The following is an 18148-nucleotide window of genomic DNA, read 5'->3' as shown; positions in this document are numbered from 1 at the left end:
TTTTTGTTTTTCTTTTCTCTGTACGCGCACCTCTCACTGTTGTGGCCTCTCCCGTTGTGGAGCACAGGCTCCAGACGCGCAGGCTCAGCGGCCATGGCTCACGGGCCCAGCCGCTCCATGGCATGTGGGATCTTCCCAGACCGGGGCACGAACCCACGTCCCCTGCATCGGCAGGCGGACTCTCAACCACTGCGCCACCAGGGAAGCCCCTGAGCTGTGTTTTTAAAATGCAGTGAAATTCAGTTATGCTTTTACTATTTCTATATGTAAAATATCTGAGGATGAGTTCTTTTAATCCCTTGAGTGTTAGAAACATTGAGAGAGCTGTAGTTTTTAACAGCTAAATGTCCTGGATTTTTTAGCAAAATCTATTGTCCCTGGGAGTATACTTGGTACTTTTGGTACTTAACCAGAGTATGTATCCTAAATTTGGGTTCATAAATATGGCCCTTGAATTTGTGACCCCAATTTATGATGAAATGGCCAGGAAGGCAATTCTAGAATTCCAGTCTTTGTGAGATATTTAAAACCCTTGCAGTAACCTTTCCAGTTAGCAGGTATAACCGTAGAGTAGAGAAGTGTGGCTTCACTAGGCTCAGACAGCTTGTGGTGAATGTGGTAAGGATTCTTAACATCAGCCTGCTCCCTTCCCACCTCCCCTCCCCTCCCCCTTTTTTGAAATTTTAGACGTTTTTTTTTGTTTTGTTTTGGTTGATATGTCTCCACATCTTTTCCTTACAACTTTATTTTATTGAGAAGAAATTAACATAAAATTAGCCATTTTAAAGGGAATGTTCAGTGGCATTTGGTGCATTCACAGTGTTGTAAAACCACCAACCCTATCTAGTTCCAAAACGTTAATCATCCCAAAATGAAACCCTGTACCCATTGAGCAGCTACTCTCCATTTCCTCTTCCTCCTTGTCCCTGGCAACCACCAGTCTGCTTTCCATTTCTGTAGATTTACCTATTCTGGACATTTCATATAAGTGGAATCATATAACATGTGGCCTTTTGTGTTCGGTGACTTTCACTTAGTATAATTTTTTTTTTACATCTTTATTGGAGTATAATTGCTTTACAATGGTGTGTTAGTTTCTGCTTTATAACAAAGTGAATCAGTTATACATATGTTCCCATATCTCTTCCCTCTTACGTCTCCCTCCCTCCCACGCTCCCTATCCCACCCCTCCAGGCAGTCATAAAGCACCGAGCTGATCTCCCTGTGCTATGCGGCTACTTCCCACTAGCTATCTACCTTACGTTGGGTAGTGTATATATGTCCATGCCTCTCTCTTGCTTTGTCACAGCTTACCCTTCCCCCTCCCCATATCCTCAAGTCCATTCTCTAGTACGTCTGTGTCTTTATTCCTGTCTTACCCCTAGGTTCTTCATGACATTTTTTTTCTTAAATTCCATATATATGTGTTAGCATACGGTATTTGTCTTTCTCTTTCTGACTTACTTCACTCTGTATGACAGACTCTAGGTCCATCCACCTCATTACAAATAGCTCAATTTCTTTTTATGGCTGAGTAATATTCCATTGTATATATGTGCCACATCTTCTTTATCCATTCATCCGATGATGGACACTTAGGTTGCTTCCATGTCCTGGCTATTGTAAATAGAGCTGCAATGAACATTTTGGTACATGACTCTTCTTGAATTATGGTTTTCTCAGGGTATATGTCCAGTAGTGGGATTGCTGGGTCATATGGTAGTTCTATTTGTAGTTTTTTAAGGAACCTACATACTGTTCTCCACAGTGGCTGTATCAATTTACATTCCCACCAACAGTGCAAGAGGGTTCCCTTTTCTCCACACCCTCTCCAGCATTTATTGTTTCTAGATTTTTTGATGATGGCCATTCTGACTGTTGTGAGATGATATCTCATTGTAGTTTTGATTTGCATTTCTCTAATGATTAATGAAGTTTAGCATTGTTTCATGTGTTTGTTGGCAGTCTGTATATCTTCTTTGGAGAAATGTCTATTTAGGTCTTCTGCCCATTTTTGGATTGGGTTGTTTGTTTTTTTGATATTGAGCTGCAAGCTCATACATTCTTAATGTATTTTGGCCAGCAGGCTTTGAACAGCTATGGTAGGTGCCTTTCTTACCACTCTGCTGCTCACCTTTTGACCTTTAGTTCATTAGACAAAAGAGCATTTTAAAAAATGAGGACTGACTTTATTTGAAGCTACAAATGCAGCCATTGAAACAGACCCAAGCAGTGACATCAGGACATAGTAGCTGCCAGATAGCATGTGCACATTCTCTCTCTCCTTCATTCTCACCTCCCTCCCTCTCTTCCTCTTTCTCTGTTTTCTGCCTTTTTGAGGGAGGATGTTCAATTAGACTTCTTTCTAAAGTCATACGATAATACACTTGTTATCCATAGACTGTCTCGAGAAGGATACTCTATCCATTGGTAATAGAAATTGCTTCTGGAGAGGAGAATCAGGTAGCATTTGGGAAAGGAGAGGGAAGGAGCCTTACTTTGCACTGTACCTTTTGTAACTTTTGAATTCCAAACTGGATTGGTATTACTTTTTAACAAAAACAAAGCCATATGTAAGATCAGCGTTGGTCATTATTGTGAACCTTTACAAACTAACTTTAAAACTTATGCTGCTGCCTGTGATGAACTTCAGTATGTAAGGGCAGAAATGAGTGAGTAGGTGAAGGCAGCCAAATTTGGGTATATGTGATATTTGGGCAGAAGTGCCTGCCATTCTGTTTACTAAAGTTCAGTTAACATAACATTTATGGACTACAAGTACAGCATAAGAGACATTTACTTGCCTTGAAATATTTCCCTTGGGCATTTTGTATAAATCTGAGTCCTTCCACTGGCCTAAATTCCTGGATAAAGCCTTGGTATGAGAATGACTAGTGAGTGATCTTCGTCATACGTTTCTGTCCCATGGAAGCAGTTTTTAGCCAAGCAGTGTTTGAGGCCAGCTGGCAGGTGAGGTTCCAATTTGCTATTTGTGATTCCTTGACTTTGGTGTTCTCAATGGGGCCTATCCTTTCTCTATCAGTTGAGTTTTGGCAAGTGCAGGGGCACAAATATGATTGGAAACCATGAGCTTCCCTCTGGCCACATTGGTGGTTCGTGTCTCTTAAAGGGACCAAGAGGATGCCTAGAGGCTTCAAACCCCACCCCCCGCCCCGCCCCGCCGAGGAGTCAGATCTCTACACTGCTTTAGGTGTTTGAGGATAGACTTTGGAAGTGAACTTCCAGGGAATCCCTCAATCTAATCAGAATTGGCTGGTGGCCCTGAGGCCATGTACCAATTAGACTTGCACTGTCCAATAAGGGAACCAATAGCCCCATGTGGCTATTTAAATTGAAATAAATCAAAATGAAAAACTGAGTTCCTCAATCATACTAGTGACAATAGCCACGTGGGGCTAGTGCCTCCTATATCAGACTGAGCAGATATAGACCATTTCTATCATCGTAGAACATCGTATCAGACAGTGCTAACTAAATCATTCAGGCATGGCAGCACTGTATGCAGCTATGTGACCTAAGGGGAAGGCCTTGGTGCTTTCCAGGCCTGTCTAATCCTACTGGTCCTTTGAGGATTGCCTCAATTCTAGTTCCTTCAGGAAACTTATCCTTACCACTCCAGCTCACAGCGATGACTCCCTTCTTTGAACCCCTACGGCACCTGAAATGTGTGATGACACGTTGTTTTATTGGTGTTACACTTTTGCTTCTAAGTTAGTCTCATCTTCCCAGCAAGGCTGCAGGGCCCTCAAGAGCAGAACTTAAACCCCACACTGCCTGTTAGATGCATCTATATGTGAGGCACAGCTTCTCTTTTCATCCCAAAATGCTTATCAAAAGCATTTATCAAGCCTTCCTTTTCTCCAGCTGCCTTTTTTTTTCTTTGCTCTTGTTTTCAGTATGTATAAAAATCAGCATGTAGGACACAACGTCATGCTTCAAAAACCATTTATTTTTTGAGGAAGGGCAACATGCTAATTGATATCAGGTGTAGCAGCGTCAGCTTGTGTCTTGGTGAGGGGGTTAGGGTGAGGAAGATTTGGGAACATTGGCATTAGATCTTGAAAACACTTTGGAGAGAGCTGATGATACCTTCCTCATCATTTCAGACCCCTGTTTGGAAGTACTGGGCTTATCAGAGTCTGTGAACAAACCAAAAGAGAAATGTGGTCAGTTATCAGCCTTTCCAATTGAGGCTGTCAGGCAAGGGGAGTGATAATTTTGGATTCAGAAAGAAGTATTTATATAATAGCTTTTGGTTTTTAAAGTGCTTTCACAAAGAGTATTTTTCTCCTTCTGACAACCCTGGGAAGGAAGCAGGAGAAATTCAGTGAGGTCAGATGCCTCATCTAAGGTCATGTGGGTAGAAAGTGGCCAGATTTGCCCTAGGGCCAAGGCTTTCTGATGTGCAGGCCAGCTCTTCACTCCCTGCACCCTGATGCTTCTTGAGCCAGCTCAGCAGTGCCTTGCCTCCCTCGTGCTAGCAGATAACTATCCAAAAAAGCCTGCTGAGCTAATTCCACATGAAAAGGTAACTTTCAACTCTCAACAGTACTGGTGTCCATTTCAAAATATCCAGGCAGAAGCAGCAGTGCATTTAAAAAGGCTATCGTTTCTCACTCACTTTGGGTAAATTTTCAGTTGACTAACCCCAAGTGATCTGTTTGTTGTGTGAGCTATAAAGGACTTATGTGGCCAATAAGAGTCTCCATTTAGACCAATTTTTCTGCACCACTTGTTTTATGCAACGGGCTCTTATTTAAAGTATATCATAGTTTATGTTAATGAAATGATTGTTGTATCTGTAAGGACAGAAATGAGCAGTTATCTATGTTGCGGATGCATCATGACAGGATGTCATGAAAAGACACAGGGCAATAAAGCACATACCTTCTTATTTCTAGTAAAAGACAAAGTTCTCCTATACCTCTTGCAGTTCCCTAGTTTTTATCTTCTCTAGAAGTATAACCTTAGGAACTTCAAGGAACTATGATTAAAACTAAGGTAGCAGATAGCAAATTTACCCCCAAATAAGGGGGAAAATAGTTCAGGTTTTCAGATTAATAATGCAGTACTGGAATGTGCTGGTAGTTTAAACAAAATAAGAACAATGAAGAAATTAATAAGGAAAAAGCCAAAATCTGCAGAGGGAAAGATAAAGGCTTGAATGGAGAGATCTCTGAAAAAGCAAGACAAAGACAGTTACAGGATTGAGATATGTACCGCAAAGCCACATTCTGAAAATGTTGAGGGGAAAAATGAAGCTTTGTTTTTGCAATTTGTGGGTCTTGTTAAAAATGCAGATGCCTGGACACGATTTCCCTGAGAATACTGACTGTGCAGGTCTGGAGAAGGGCCAGGATTCTGCAAATAAGCATCCTGGGTGATGCTGGTGCAAGCAGTCTCTGAATGACACTTTGAGACACTGCCCCTAGTTTGCAGTCACTAATAGATTCTGCATATTGTTCAAGATGGGCACTGGCTCGAATAACAGCACACACAAAGTTCATCCCTAGGGGCACAATGAACCCTTTGGCTAACAAGTCATATTCCTTTCAAAGCAAAGCTGCTGAAAAGAGAAATCAAGTAGTAGGTGTGGCATTCTCAATGTATTGGAAGTAGGAGTTACATATGTCAAAATGGAGCAAGGTTGGTGAGACCAGCTCTCCTTCAAGACACCCTGATGCTGCTTAGATCAGCTTGTGGGCAGCACAGTGGTCACTCTGAAGAGACCTGGTTGGTACTGGTCACTGAAGAGAGAGACATGTCTGGGGTGTTTATGGCAAAAGTGGATGGGCCGTGATGCATGCCAAGTGCTATAGAATGACACTTCATACCATGAACTGATTTAGATTCCCAATAAAACCCTATCTGTAAAAAATACACCATAAGCTATAATGGGCATGTGTTGGTCCAGAAGTCCCCCCTTTTTTGTCGGTTTTCATAAACAGGCATCATTGTAATTTCTAATAAATTATCCTCTATGGGGCTTTTACTACTTTGAGCATCTTAGCACAAGGTGGCCATTTCTGCATTTCTTCCTCCAAAAGCCCTTATCAGAGCAAAAGTATGTTATTTGAATTTATAACTGCTTCCCAGTGAGTTCCTGTAATATGCCGAATGCAGGGGTTGGGAGGAGGTGTCCCTGTCAAACTAAAGGCACAGAAGAATGATTTTACTCTTTGATTGGACATGCTAGTTAGAAACCTAGATGGGATCTTTTCTACTTGCCACTGAACTCTGCAGGCTGTCCTTGGTCACTGCTCAATTCTGAGATGCAATTCTGAGATGTAGTTTATCACCTTCTATCAATGCGAAAGTGCCCTGGCCAGCCTATATTCTTCAAAAGATGGCACTTCATGTACAACATATTTATCATTTTATAATAAAGCTCTCAATTATGTCATTTTGAATACAGGAGTTTTGATCAGATCTTTATGATTTCTTTCCTTCTGCTAACTTTGGGTTTTTTTGTTCTTCTTTCTCTAATTGCTTTAGGTGTAAGGTTAGATTGTTTATTTGAGATGTTTCTTGTTTCTTGAGGTAGGATTGTAGTGCTATAACCTTCCCTCTTAGAACTGCTTTTGCTGCATCCCATAGGTTTTTGGGTCATCGTGTTTTCATTGTCATTTGTTTCTAGGTATTTTCTGATTTCCTCTTTGATTTCTGCAGTGATCTCTTGGTTATTTAGTAGTGTATTGTTTAGCTTCCATGTATTTGTATTTTTTACAGATTTTTTCCTGTAATTGATACCTAGTCTCACAGCGTTATGGTCGGAAAAGATGCTTGACACGGTTTCAAATTTCTTAAATTTACCAAGGGTTGATTTGTGACCCAAGATATGATCTATCCTGGAGAATGTTCCATGAGCACTTGAGAAGAAAGTGTATTCTGTTGTTTTTGGATAGAATGTCCTATAAATATCAATTAAGTCCATCTTGTTTAATGTATCATTTAAAGCTTGTGTTTCCTTATTTATTTTCATTTTGGATGATCTGTCCATTGGTGAAAGTGGGGTGTTAAAGTCCCCTACTATGATTGTGTTACTGTTGATTTCCCCTTTTATGGCTGTTAGCATTTGCCTTATGTATTGAGGTGCTCCTATGTTGGGTTCATAAATATTTCCAATTGTTATATCTTCTTCTTGGATTGATCCCTTGATCATTATGTAGTGCCCTTCTTTGTCTCTTCTAATAGTCTTTATTTTAAAGTCTATTTTGTCTGATATGAGAATTGCTACTCCAGCTTTCTTTTGATTTCCACTTGCATGGAATATCTTTTTCCATCCCCTCACTTTCAGTCTGTATGTGTCCCTAGGTCTGAAGTAGGTCTCTTGTAGACAGCATATATATGGGTGTTGTTTTTGTATCCTTTCAGCCAGTCTATGTCTTTTGGTGGGAGCATTTAATCCATTCACGTTTAAGGTAATTATTGATATGTATGTTCCTCTTACTATTTTCTTAATTGTTTTGGATTTCTTATTGTAAGTCTTTTCCTTCTCTTGTGTTTCCTGCCTAGAGGAGTTCCTTTAGCATTTGTTGTAAAGCTGGTTTGGTGGTGCTGAATTCTCTTAGCTTTTGCTTGTCTGTAAAGGTTTTAATTTCTCCGTCGAATCTGAATGAGATCCTTGCTGGGAAGAGTAATCTTGCTTGTAGGTTTTTCCATTTTATCACTTTAAATACAAACATACACTGTTAAAGAGATGATTAAATCCTAGTAGCATGGGCTGTAGTCCACATATAGATGTGATAAACCCTTATTTCCTAGATATTTCCCACAGGAGCCTGGTAATTGTAAACTCATAATTATAGTCACACCACATACTTTCCACCAAAATTATTAATGAAATATTATTAGTGTTTCAGAAAAAGCAAACTAGTTGGCTCATGTTAACTAGTTATCTGACCCAGTACTCCCCCAATGTAGATCAACCTACCGGAAGGCTCAGTATTAACTTTAGGTTTGACAGGAAAATTCATCAATTCAATGAACAAAGTCTCTTTTTTAAATACTATCTAATTTGAATGAAAAAATAATCAATCCAACCTTCTGTTATTTTGGCAGTTGGATCTGAGGGATGCTCGTCATCACCACTAAAAGAAAAAGGTAAAAAACATTTCATTTTCTTTGTATTTTATACTTGTTAAAGGAATACTAGTTAAAGAACAACCTGTCAAAGTCATTATTCATATAGATGCAAACCTGGAATGGTATGTCTCTGAGTTCTCAAGTAAAAATGATAAAATGATTATTGTGAAATAATGAAAAATGATTGCTACATTGACTTTATTTGGTTTTATATGTTTGCCCTTTTCCTATGCAATGATACAAATAATTGAGATTTGCCTGCATTACTAATTATTTATGTTAAAACAATCGTGACGGGAGATAGGGCCAGTGGTAGGCCAGGAGCGATGTCCTAAAATGGCATCAGGTCAAAAAGAAAACTTAATTTCATATGCCAGGTGGAAAAGAATATAGTTAGAACAAGGTTGATTTTTCTCCTATGCCCTATTTCTCCCATGATACAAAGTGCTACTGTTCCCAGTTTGTGAATATTCTTATAAACACAAGAACGATTTTAGACACGTTTTGGCTATTCTAGAAAAAGTATTAATCAGACTTCAAGTCTGCAGTGTACTTTGTTCCGCCCTGTCCCTATAGGTACTGCATAGTCCAGCCTTTCTCTTGTAGTCTTCTCCAACCTGGATGGTCTTATCTAAATCTTATCCATCTTTTAAGGCCCAACTCAAACTCCACTGCTTTTGAGAATTCTTCCCTGAATGCTCCAACTTACACCGCCCCCTCCATTCTTGGGATTCTTCTGACAGTGCCACCCGGTTGAGCATTTAGGGACATATGGGAACTAAATATGAACTCCTTTAGGTGGGCCATTAGAGTGGGGACTATTGACTCAGGGCCTGTCTCCCAGGTTCAAGAACCTAACACATTAGTTAAAGACTTAATCTAACCATACTGTAGATCACTATACTAGAAAGTAGGTCCCAGGAGAAGTGGAGACCAGATAAATAGGAATGGGAGAGAAGATGGGAAGGGAAGGCCCAGGAAGTAACCACAGAGGGGAGTTAGGGGAAGGAGTGAGGGGAGGTTGAAGGGCTAAACATTGGCTTCCTCACAGGTTTACTTGAGTGGCCCATTCTTCGATCAGCATAATCTTCATTTCAGATTTCTATTTCCTTAGTCAACTAGTATTGCTTTAACTGACTGTACCGAGAAAATGAAGGCAGATCCTCTTCATTATATGAGGATGAACTCATAATTCTATGTATGAAGTAATGTGTCGGTTTGGTGCTAGATTTCATTTCTATTCCCTGGAAAAGTACAAGTCAGGTAAAACACAAAGGAGAGTTTACAACAAATCAAATAAAATATACTGTAACATATACTGCCAGCATTTCTGACCAAGCACACTTTGTTTGGTCCTGAAATTTCACATGGCTTCCCAGTAAATAAATAGATCCCAATAAATAGATTAGAGTCTGTGTTAAGGCTATTGACCTGATGAGCTCCTGAACTGGCCAGAATTGTATCCCTGTGTTTTATTTTCTCTGGTTCAGTGCAGCTTCTGGGTTAAGTGGGAATCACTGCAAATGGATAATCCAGGGAATTGTCTTACCAGGAAATTCTAAATCATATGTAATCTCCATACACATGATAAGATACAATTTTGGGGGTAGGGCCAACCCAAGAGGTCAGTGAGGCCCAGACCATCACTAGAAGGATACAGAACCAGGGACAAGAGCTGTGTGTTAAAGTGATAGTGGAGTTTATGGGCTGATTACAGGAGGAACATTCAACATATTCAACTAACTTGCTATGTTTCAACAAGCCGGGTAAGTAATTTTTAAGAAAGTAGTTGGTTAAGTAACTTGCCCAAAGGTCACATAGCTACTAAGTGGCAAAGTCAGAATTCAAACCCAGATAGGCTGAATTTGCATGAATCTTTTTACTCCCCTCCAAGCCCATCTTCTGGTCCTGCCCACTGGCATGGAGTTTGTATGCACAAAACTTCCAATGAATATTTATAGTTAAGAGTACAAAAAAAGAATGCAATCTATCATTTTAAATAATTAGCTTGTATTTCTCCTAACTGGTTTCCATTTTCTGTTTTTCTTGTCCTTCTAACTAGCCTAGGATTCTTTCCATGATCTGTTTTTCTTCAACTGAAGCTCCTGGCTTCATCTGTTAATCATTTCCCTTTTGTTGTAAATATCGTCAGAGGTGGGAGAGACTGCCTAGATCTAGTTTGTGCCCTTGTCTTCCTACCCAGTGTATATTACTTGTACTAAGTTTGTGAAACTCTCTACCCTTTCTATAGAAACCCAGTCACTGATACTTAAAGTTCTCACACTTACGCTCAGTTGTGTCTTTTTCTCCCAAGAGGAAGAGTTTGTGTCAGTCGAGAATTTTGAGGTAGTTACATCAACTTTAGAAACAGTTCTTATTTGTGTCTGTTTAGATTCTGTCTTTTGAGCTGGTGATGCTTCAGTAATTGTAGTTACACTGGATTTTGGCTGACAACATTTTCCTAGTGACAAAAATTTTTTCAGAAAATTTTTTCAAAATTTTTGCTCATCAGTGGCTTGGGAAAAGCCCCTGTGCTGGCAGTGGGCTTCACGTCTTCTTTTATTTGATTTTCAGGTGGGCCTTCTGGAAATTCTTCTTTTACAACCTCTTGTAAAACAACTTCATCTTCATCAGAAGTAAAGCTCTCTTCTGCTTTCTTTTGTAAAACTTCTTGATTAATATCATGAGTTATCAACCGAATGATAAGATCTTTTTTGCTTTGGACGTCTTTTAAAAGCTCCACTTTGGTGATGTCAGGCTTTATTAAACTCTGAAATGAATTCCTACTAGCAGTCTGGAATTAAAGAGACAATGAATATTAAAAACAATCGCCTCAGTCTTTTTTGCTGTGGTTCTATTGTAATAAGGCAACTTTCACATGGTATCTAGTTTCAATTTAGTAAAATTATTTATCTTCAAGTGCTTTTACTTATATATTAGTGATATATTTAAAAGAAGAAATAAATGAAGATCACAAGCAATATTTGCTCATTTCTATAATTTGTTTTGCATTCAAGATTATCACTCCAGTTCAAAGAAGAAACCCTAAGGTTCTTTCTCTTGCTTCAAATTTTACCTTTTACTCGCCAAGAGGTGCAAAATGCACAAATACTTTAATTACACTGTTTTCATCACTTGTCTTGAAAGTTTTTTAACAGATTTAGACATGATTAAATGTTTTTCTAAACTTCTTAGTAGGGAACTAATAGACGAACTAAATACAGAAATTTTCATGAAAAAAGACAAAGTATTGGCTGACTTGGATTTTTTAAAATGATGAGTAATAGCCAAAATTGTGAAGGACTTTGAATGTTCACTCCTCACCCCTCCACACCCTAATCCTTTGAATGTATTTTCTAAAGGAAGCTTCAAAGAGCAAATCTTCATTCTCCTCACCTCCCTAGTCAAGTGTCACTTTCCATTTTGCAATGTTAAAGACAGATCAAGGAAGAGACAGTTTTAATTAAACAAATGACTTCTCCCATTTCTGTAGCCTTTTGATGATGCCACAGAACTTTTAAGTTAATTTGAGTTATCAATCTTAGATCTCTTTGCAACACTGCAAACCAGATTTTCAGATAAATGCTGCCTTAAAGGAATATCTTTTGTGCAATACAAAATTAAAGAACTTCTGTAAGAAATGGAAACACAATCAATTTTGGTTATTTGTGCTGGTGGAAGGAAAGTGGTTCAAAAAATCAAAAATCATTCTATATGGCTTTGGAATGTAACACTGTATGAGCCTTTAATAGGCATGTGTCTGGTGTATTGGGAAGTTTTGGTACCTCCAAATAGCAAATGAAACCCTGCTTGTGGATTTCTGACTGAGCAATAGCCCGGGAGTTGTCTGGGTTCCCTAAACTGATCTGTTTTTTCTGCAACCCTCATCCTCATGCTGGCGATGGATAGCACTGCTATCCAGATAGCATCAAAACATGGCTGAAACTTGCTGCACCATCTACGTCTAGTTTCCTTAAGACAGCTTTTGCTTCCCTTAAGATTAGCAGGGGTAGTTGTTTTGGATTAGCTATTCTCTTCCAAGTTCCTCTAGGCTATAAAGAGATAGTTAAAGTACTGATAAAGGATGTAAGAGAAGAAAGCAGGTTGCCAAGAAGAAGAACTGATAGATATTTCTGCACATGGTTAAGAAGTAATGACTTGGGAGTAATGTTCTACAGTTTAGACAAACAGGTTTTGTGCCCACGGAGTTACTTACATATAAATGAAGACTACTAAGTAAATGCTAATATAACTTTGAGAACCCAGAGAGAAAAGGACATTTTAGAGCTAGAAAAGACCTTCATCTAGTCCAAGAAACTAAGGACCAAGGCGATTCCATCAGTGTCTATGAAAGTCTCAGTATTTGAGACAAAACAAGTATCCATCAATGTATTCACCAGCTCTTAGACTTAGCTCAGTGAGTTGGAAAATAATGGTAATGAAAACATATTCATAGGCCTAGGCTTCAGGCAGGCTGGTCCCATAGAACTTTGCTCCGTTTGCAAAGTTTTTACCTAGGGGCTTTGGCGTTAAATGAGAATATTGGGCTGGATCGGTGTAACTCCATCTCCTGGCAACATCATCCCTAAGATCAGTAAACAGAACTAACTACTTTTTCAATAGATGAGTTGTACCAGGGACAGCATTTCTGCATTTCAGGTCCCCGTTATTGAAGTACATTTGGAGCCCAAATATGGGACTGCAGAGAAACTAGTTCATAAAAATAGCAGCATGAAGACAACTGGGTCTAGGACAAGGGTAGAAGAGGAAAGAAACCGAGTACATCCTGAGGATGTAAGAATATGGAGAACTGGGAAGGTGTTATGTAACAAAAGTGAAATAAGGAGAAACGAACTCTAAAGAGCTTGCAGTCTAATGTTTGTTGATGAATGTTGCTAAATAAAAACAATACTACTGTGGAACCTTAAATTAAGTTTGAGGATTTCAATCTCTAATAGAGGCTAGTTTAGCTGATATTCTAACTGGTCCTTCTAGATCCATATAGTACTATGATAATGTATATCCATTAAAAAGAACTGTGGTGATTGTAAAAACTGCATTTCCTCTGAGTTGCCAAATGAGGACTACAATTCCAATCAGTCTTGTTTGCTGTTAAGGGTATTTCTCTGTACTCCCGTTCTTCAGAAAATGGCAGTTCAGTTTGACTGGCTAATGGAAACTAGCCTGCCACCTTTACACTGAGCCACATTGCTGATGGGGTTAGTCCCAGGAAAGCAGAGGATTGTATTGGAGGAATCGGAGTCCTCGGTTCTACTGGGATGCACAAGAGAAAATTGACCATATTTTACAAATTCATTCCTGTAGACCTACCTGAGGAAGGAAATCACAGAAGGACAGCCAGGTCTCACTGACTGCTCATTTCTTTTCACTAGTGCCTTTTGCACTTACCTCTAACAGCTTTATGTTCAGTCGTCCCGCCTGATCCAAAGAGATGCATTTGTCTTTCTCTTTCTTGTATCAGGTGTATCAGTTGAGTAACTCTTCCCACTTATTGACCCTCTTCTCAGTGTTTCAATGCTGTGTCCAGTTCTAGCTAAACACTCCACCTGCAGCTTCTTAAGCGATTGAGTTTTTATAGAAATGACCCCTAAGTGTTCTGTACCAATGTCTGGATCAATATTGATGGGTTGTTTCCCACGGTGAAGAATTATCCTAACTGAAAGCTCCTCTTGCCTTAAACCTTGATGTAACCCTTTTTGCTGTAGCTCAGGTTCCATTTTGACAGCATGCTCATGTGCCTTTTCAACAATTTGACCAATGTCCAGATCGCCAAAGAGATTAGCATGTGAATCTTCTGGGCTAATTGTTTCTAATGGACAATTGGAAACTTTCCTGATTATTAAAGAAGCCACCTCTTTAGGAAAGATGTGGTTTGTACCTTTCATGTCATGATAAAGTTCTTCATGTGTTCCAGATTGTTGTAGTACATGATTATAAACAGAATCGGCCATCTAAGAAATAATTTCTATACTTTCTGGATTTAAAAATTTTTCTTCAGGATTAGCAGCTACAATACTAATGTTTTTTCTGGAAATTTCAGTTGTCACGGATTTTGTCAATTGAGATGCAATTTTATTTAACTCAGGCTTTGATAAGTTTTTAGCATCTTTGCTTGAGGCACTTGGCAACTTTACTAGTTTAGCCAAGAACAAGGCAAGTGTTTCCTCTAAAAACCTGGCATCTAATACAGCCTCTTTTTTGGATGAAGGTTTTTTCTTTGACTTAAGATCATCAGTAATCTTAACCATCTTTTCCATAATTTTGACAGCTTCCAGAGCTAACTCTGAACTTGATGTTTCTTCCTCTACTTGAGGATGAAATTCTGAATTGGAAATTTCCTTCACCATTAAAAATCCTATTATATCAGAGAGGACATTGTTCTTACCTGTTAAATCTTTATATACTGAAATATGGGAGCCAGAGTGCTTTAAAACAGTGTTATAAACAGAATTAACTACTTTTTCAATAGTCGCACTGTCTGCTAAAGATACAGTGGATGATTCTTTGACCTGTGGTACTACTGTAATCTGACTTTTAGAGATATATTCTTGGAATGAATTTAAGATTTTTGAGCTTATTTTTTTGCATTTCAGCATTTAGAGAATTGTTTTGTTCCTTATCCGCTTTTGGAAACTTAAATAGAAGCTTTGACAAAAAATTTATAGCAATTTCTTCTATTATGTTAAAAGGCAGTTTGTAAGCCTGTGATGGCTGAGGCTGGGGAATTTCAGTGGTTTGGATAACATCTTTAAGGATATTTTCAACAACACTGTCAACTTCTTTACAGTGGCGTTAGTTCTCCAGAAAAATAGTTCTGTAGGTGATTTCTGGTCACTTCTTGTACAACTAAATTAACTATGCCTTCTGAAAGGATTTTGCAACCACTGCTGACACACTTTTGTATGCTCTCTTGAGATCCAAATTGTTGCAAAAGATTATTATAAATAGTCTTAACCACTAATTGAATAATTTCATCATCATTAGGATGTAAAGATTCTACATAATGTATAATCATATCTTCATTTTTGGAGATCTCTGTTATAACTATACTTGCTAATTTCATTTGAAGGAAGTCCAATTCTGTGTACAAATTATCCTCAGATATTTCTGTTTTAGCATTGGCTACTGTTGAGAAAATTTTTGAAAGAAGAGAAGAAATTATCCTTTCTAAAAATTCATAAAGCAGCATTATGGTATATAGCGATGATGTCTAACATTCTTTGCAGGCTGTCTGGGCCACCTTATGGACATTTTTCATAACCTCCTTAGATTCTAGAGGCAAACATACTGAATCTGGAGTCTCATCATAAAGTAGCAAGTTTAGCTGATACTGAAAAGTTTCTTCTATTACTGCATTAGCTAGCCTTCTTGCTAATTTTTCAACATTACTCTTTATGTCCTCGCAAATAGAGTCTTGAGATCTATATTCCTGCAAAATATTGCATATAGAGGAGTGAACAATCTTATTGACCAAAATTTTATTGATTGATGGTATTTTAGCTATAAAAGATGCCTGATCTGAAGAAGGTATTTTAGTTGCAGGTGCCGTGTTATGCATGGGTGGTATATTATCCATAATTATCTTTTTCTTGGGAGGTCTTTTTTCCACAGACAGTTCTTTTTGCCTGAGAGGTACTTTATGAACTGATGAAATGTTATCTTCAGATGGTAGGAACCTACTTCCTTGATCTGGCTTTAATACTTTAATTTGAGCATCTGAAAACTCCTTTAACAGGGAATCAATCAGTTTCATAGCCGTGTCATAGAGCTCAGCTTGATTTACACCTCTGCTTACATTTTGACATGCATCATCTGTATCCGATGAGGAAGAAAAAATCAATTTGTTAACTATTTCAGAGATAACATCTTCTAAAAAGTTAGCAGGGAAAATCCCGGGTTTATATTCTGGTGGGTTCTGAGGATTGTCCCGTTTACTAGGTGTACTTTTAATCTCTTTATCTTTACTTTTCTCATTCTCTTCCTCTTTTGCAGGAGCATTCTGTTTAGCTGAATTCATTGAAGCAGGTTTTGCAAAATCCTTGCCATCCGCTTGAGTTACATATGCTGCTTTATCACCTACAGGATTTGGGGATTTTGAGTCATCCACTGGTCCTTGGAAAGAAGATATTTCTAAAACATTTCTGTAAATGATTCCAGTGACATTTTGGGCATGTTTAGAATGCAAGATCTGTTTGTCATCTGTAACTGCGTAAGCTGGAGAATCTCTTCTCTTCTTTTGGATCTCTCTGTATCTCACCTTGGATTTCAGAGATGGTAATTCAAAAGGTTTGTCCCCTTTTCCTAATGAACTTTCTTTTTTCTTGTCACTCTTCTTTTTATCATCGATTTTAAAATCTGGTTCCAGGACAACCTTGTTTTTTGTATCATCGATAGCTGGTGAAAGATTTTGGTATACCTCATCACCTCACCCTTTCTCATCTTTTCTAGCCAAACGGTCTTTCTTCTTGATTTCATTCTTTGTAAGTTCTGTACCCAAATCTGGCCCCTGAGTATCTTTACTTTTCACACTGGTTGTTGTTGAAGTGAGTTTCGATACCTTCTCATTATCTTTTCCAATTGAACTTTCCTTTTTCTTTTCATCCTCTTTCTTTTTCTTTGGCACACCTCCACCTCACCCTGATGCTAGGGTAGTTACTTCGCTCTTCATAATGCTATGTATATTGGTACATACTGGCTTCTGGATGCTGCCTGTTTTCATTGATGTCTTCTCCTTTTTGAAGTTCTCTTTTCTGTTAAGTGCTCTTCCATCTATTTCCGAAGTGTCCATTTTGTCTTTCAGGTCTGAGGTTAGAGGAATAAGTGTAGATAATTGTTCTAGTGAAGAAACTGGGCTCTCCTTCAAGCTTCTCTTTATCTTTGTAAAGGTTTTATATGGTAGTTGTTGAACTCTTTGGATGATGCTATCCACATCTAGAAATGAAAAGAAGGTGGAAGACCAGCTTCCCGAAAAAAGTGGTTGAATCTGGAAAGCAGAGATTGCCTTCTTGGCCAAAACAGCAATCATCTCTATAACAATGTTACTTCTATCATGTTTCTGAACATTTTTAGATCCATATATGTCTATGACCTCATCATACACAGAATCAGATACTTTATCGACTTGTCTCTTTATCTATCGGTGGAAATGAAACCATTTTTTCAGCATTCGCTAGAACTTTAATTTCACTTTTCCTAAATTCCCCTATCAGGGCATTTGCAAATTTTATAGCTAGACCCATGATATCTCTTTCTGATATCTCTTTGTCCTTAGGATTTTCAGCAATTCTTGGTAGAGTATAAAATTTGCGAACAAGGTCAATTACAACATCTTCCAAAAATGCAGCAGAGTATACAGAAACCTGTGGGAAGGACTGTATTTTTTCTTTCATGGGATTCAAGAGTTCAGTGACATGGTCATTTTGGGGTAAGTCACTGGGAAATGATTCTTCCTCACATAAAAATAGCTGCGGATGGTGGTCCACAATTACCTCCATAATGAAACCAGCTATTCTCCTGAGGAATGAGCCTCCTCTTTTGCATGTATCTTTCTGTACTTCATCTTCAAACTTAATTTTTTAAATAATATTGTTACATATGGAGTCAACGAAGTTATTGATTACCCCTAATTGCCAACTCTCCACATGCTCCTCTGCCTTGGCAAGTCTAATCTCATGTTCAGAAATTTCTGTTATGATATCATCAGTTAGTTTTGAAGCACTGTTCACAAACTCATAATCTGATGGCACCTCTTCCTCATTTGGTTCTGTTTCAGTCTCAGATGAAGGGAACATATGTGCTAGAAGCTTGTAAATCATATCTTCTAAAAGGGAACGAGGCAATACAGTGATGCATGATGGCAAGTCATGGCTATCATCGTTGATGGTGTCAAGTACATTTCTGATGATGTTCTCCTCTTGGAGGGAGGAATAGGAAGAAGTTGCTAATTCTCCTGTAACTAATGACTCCACCTGATAATCATAAAATTCTCCTAACAGCAAATAATACATTTTTCCCCCAAATT

At 38.4% G+C, this 18148-nt stretch overlaps 1 protein-coding gene across 1 annotated transcript in view; it reads right to left on the bottom strand.

The window, feature by feature from the left end:
* Positions 1 to 8463: 8463 nt before the first annotated feature.
* Positions 8464 to 18148, bottom strand: part of LOC113615325 (fibrous sheath-interacting protein 2-like) — a 28879-nt gene continuing 19194 nt past the window's right edge. Inside the window, 8 exon segments of the mRNA XM_027097549.1 lie at positions 8464 to 9350; positions 10395 to 10607; positions 10610 to 10900; positions 13516 to 13562; positions 13565 to 14708; positions 14710 to 14914; positions 14916 to 17248; positions 17250 to 18148. Of these exon segments, the coding sequence (XP_026953350.1) occupies positions 9225 to 9350; positions 10395 to 10607; positions 10610 to 10900; positions 13516 to 13562; positions 13565 to 14708; positions 14710 to 14914; positions 14916 to 17248; positions 17250 to 18148 (5258 nt within the window). The 3' untranslated portion in view covers positions 8464 to 9224.

This window comes from Aethalodelphis obliquidens, unplaced genomic scaffold, assembly GCF_003676395.1.
Source record: "Aethalodelphis obliquidens isolate GAN/ISIS:26980383/991018 unplaced genomic scaffold, ASM367639v1 scaffold115, whole genome shotgun sequence".
Taxonomy (NCBI): Eukaryota; Metazoa; Chordata; class Mammalia; order Artiodactyla; family Delphinidae; genus Aethalodelphis; species Aethalodelphis obliquidens.
This window is presented reverse-complemented; position numbering and strand designations above follow the sequence as displayed.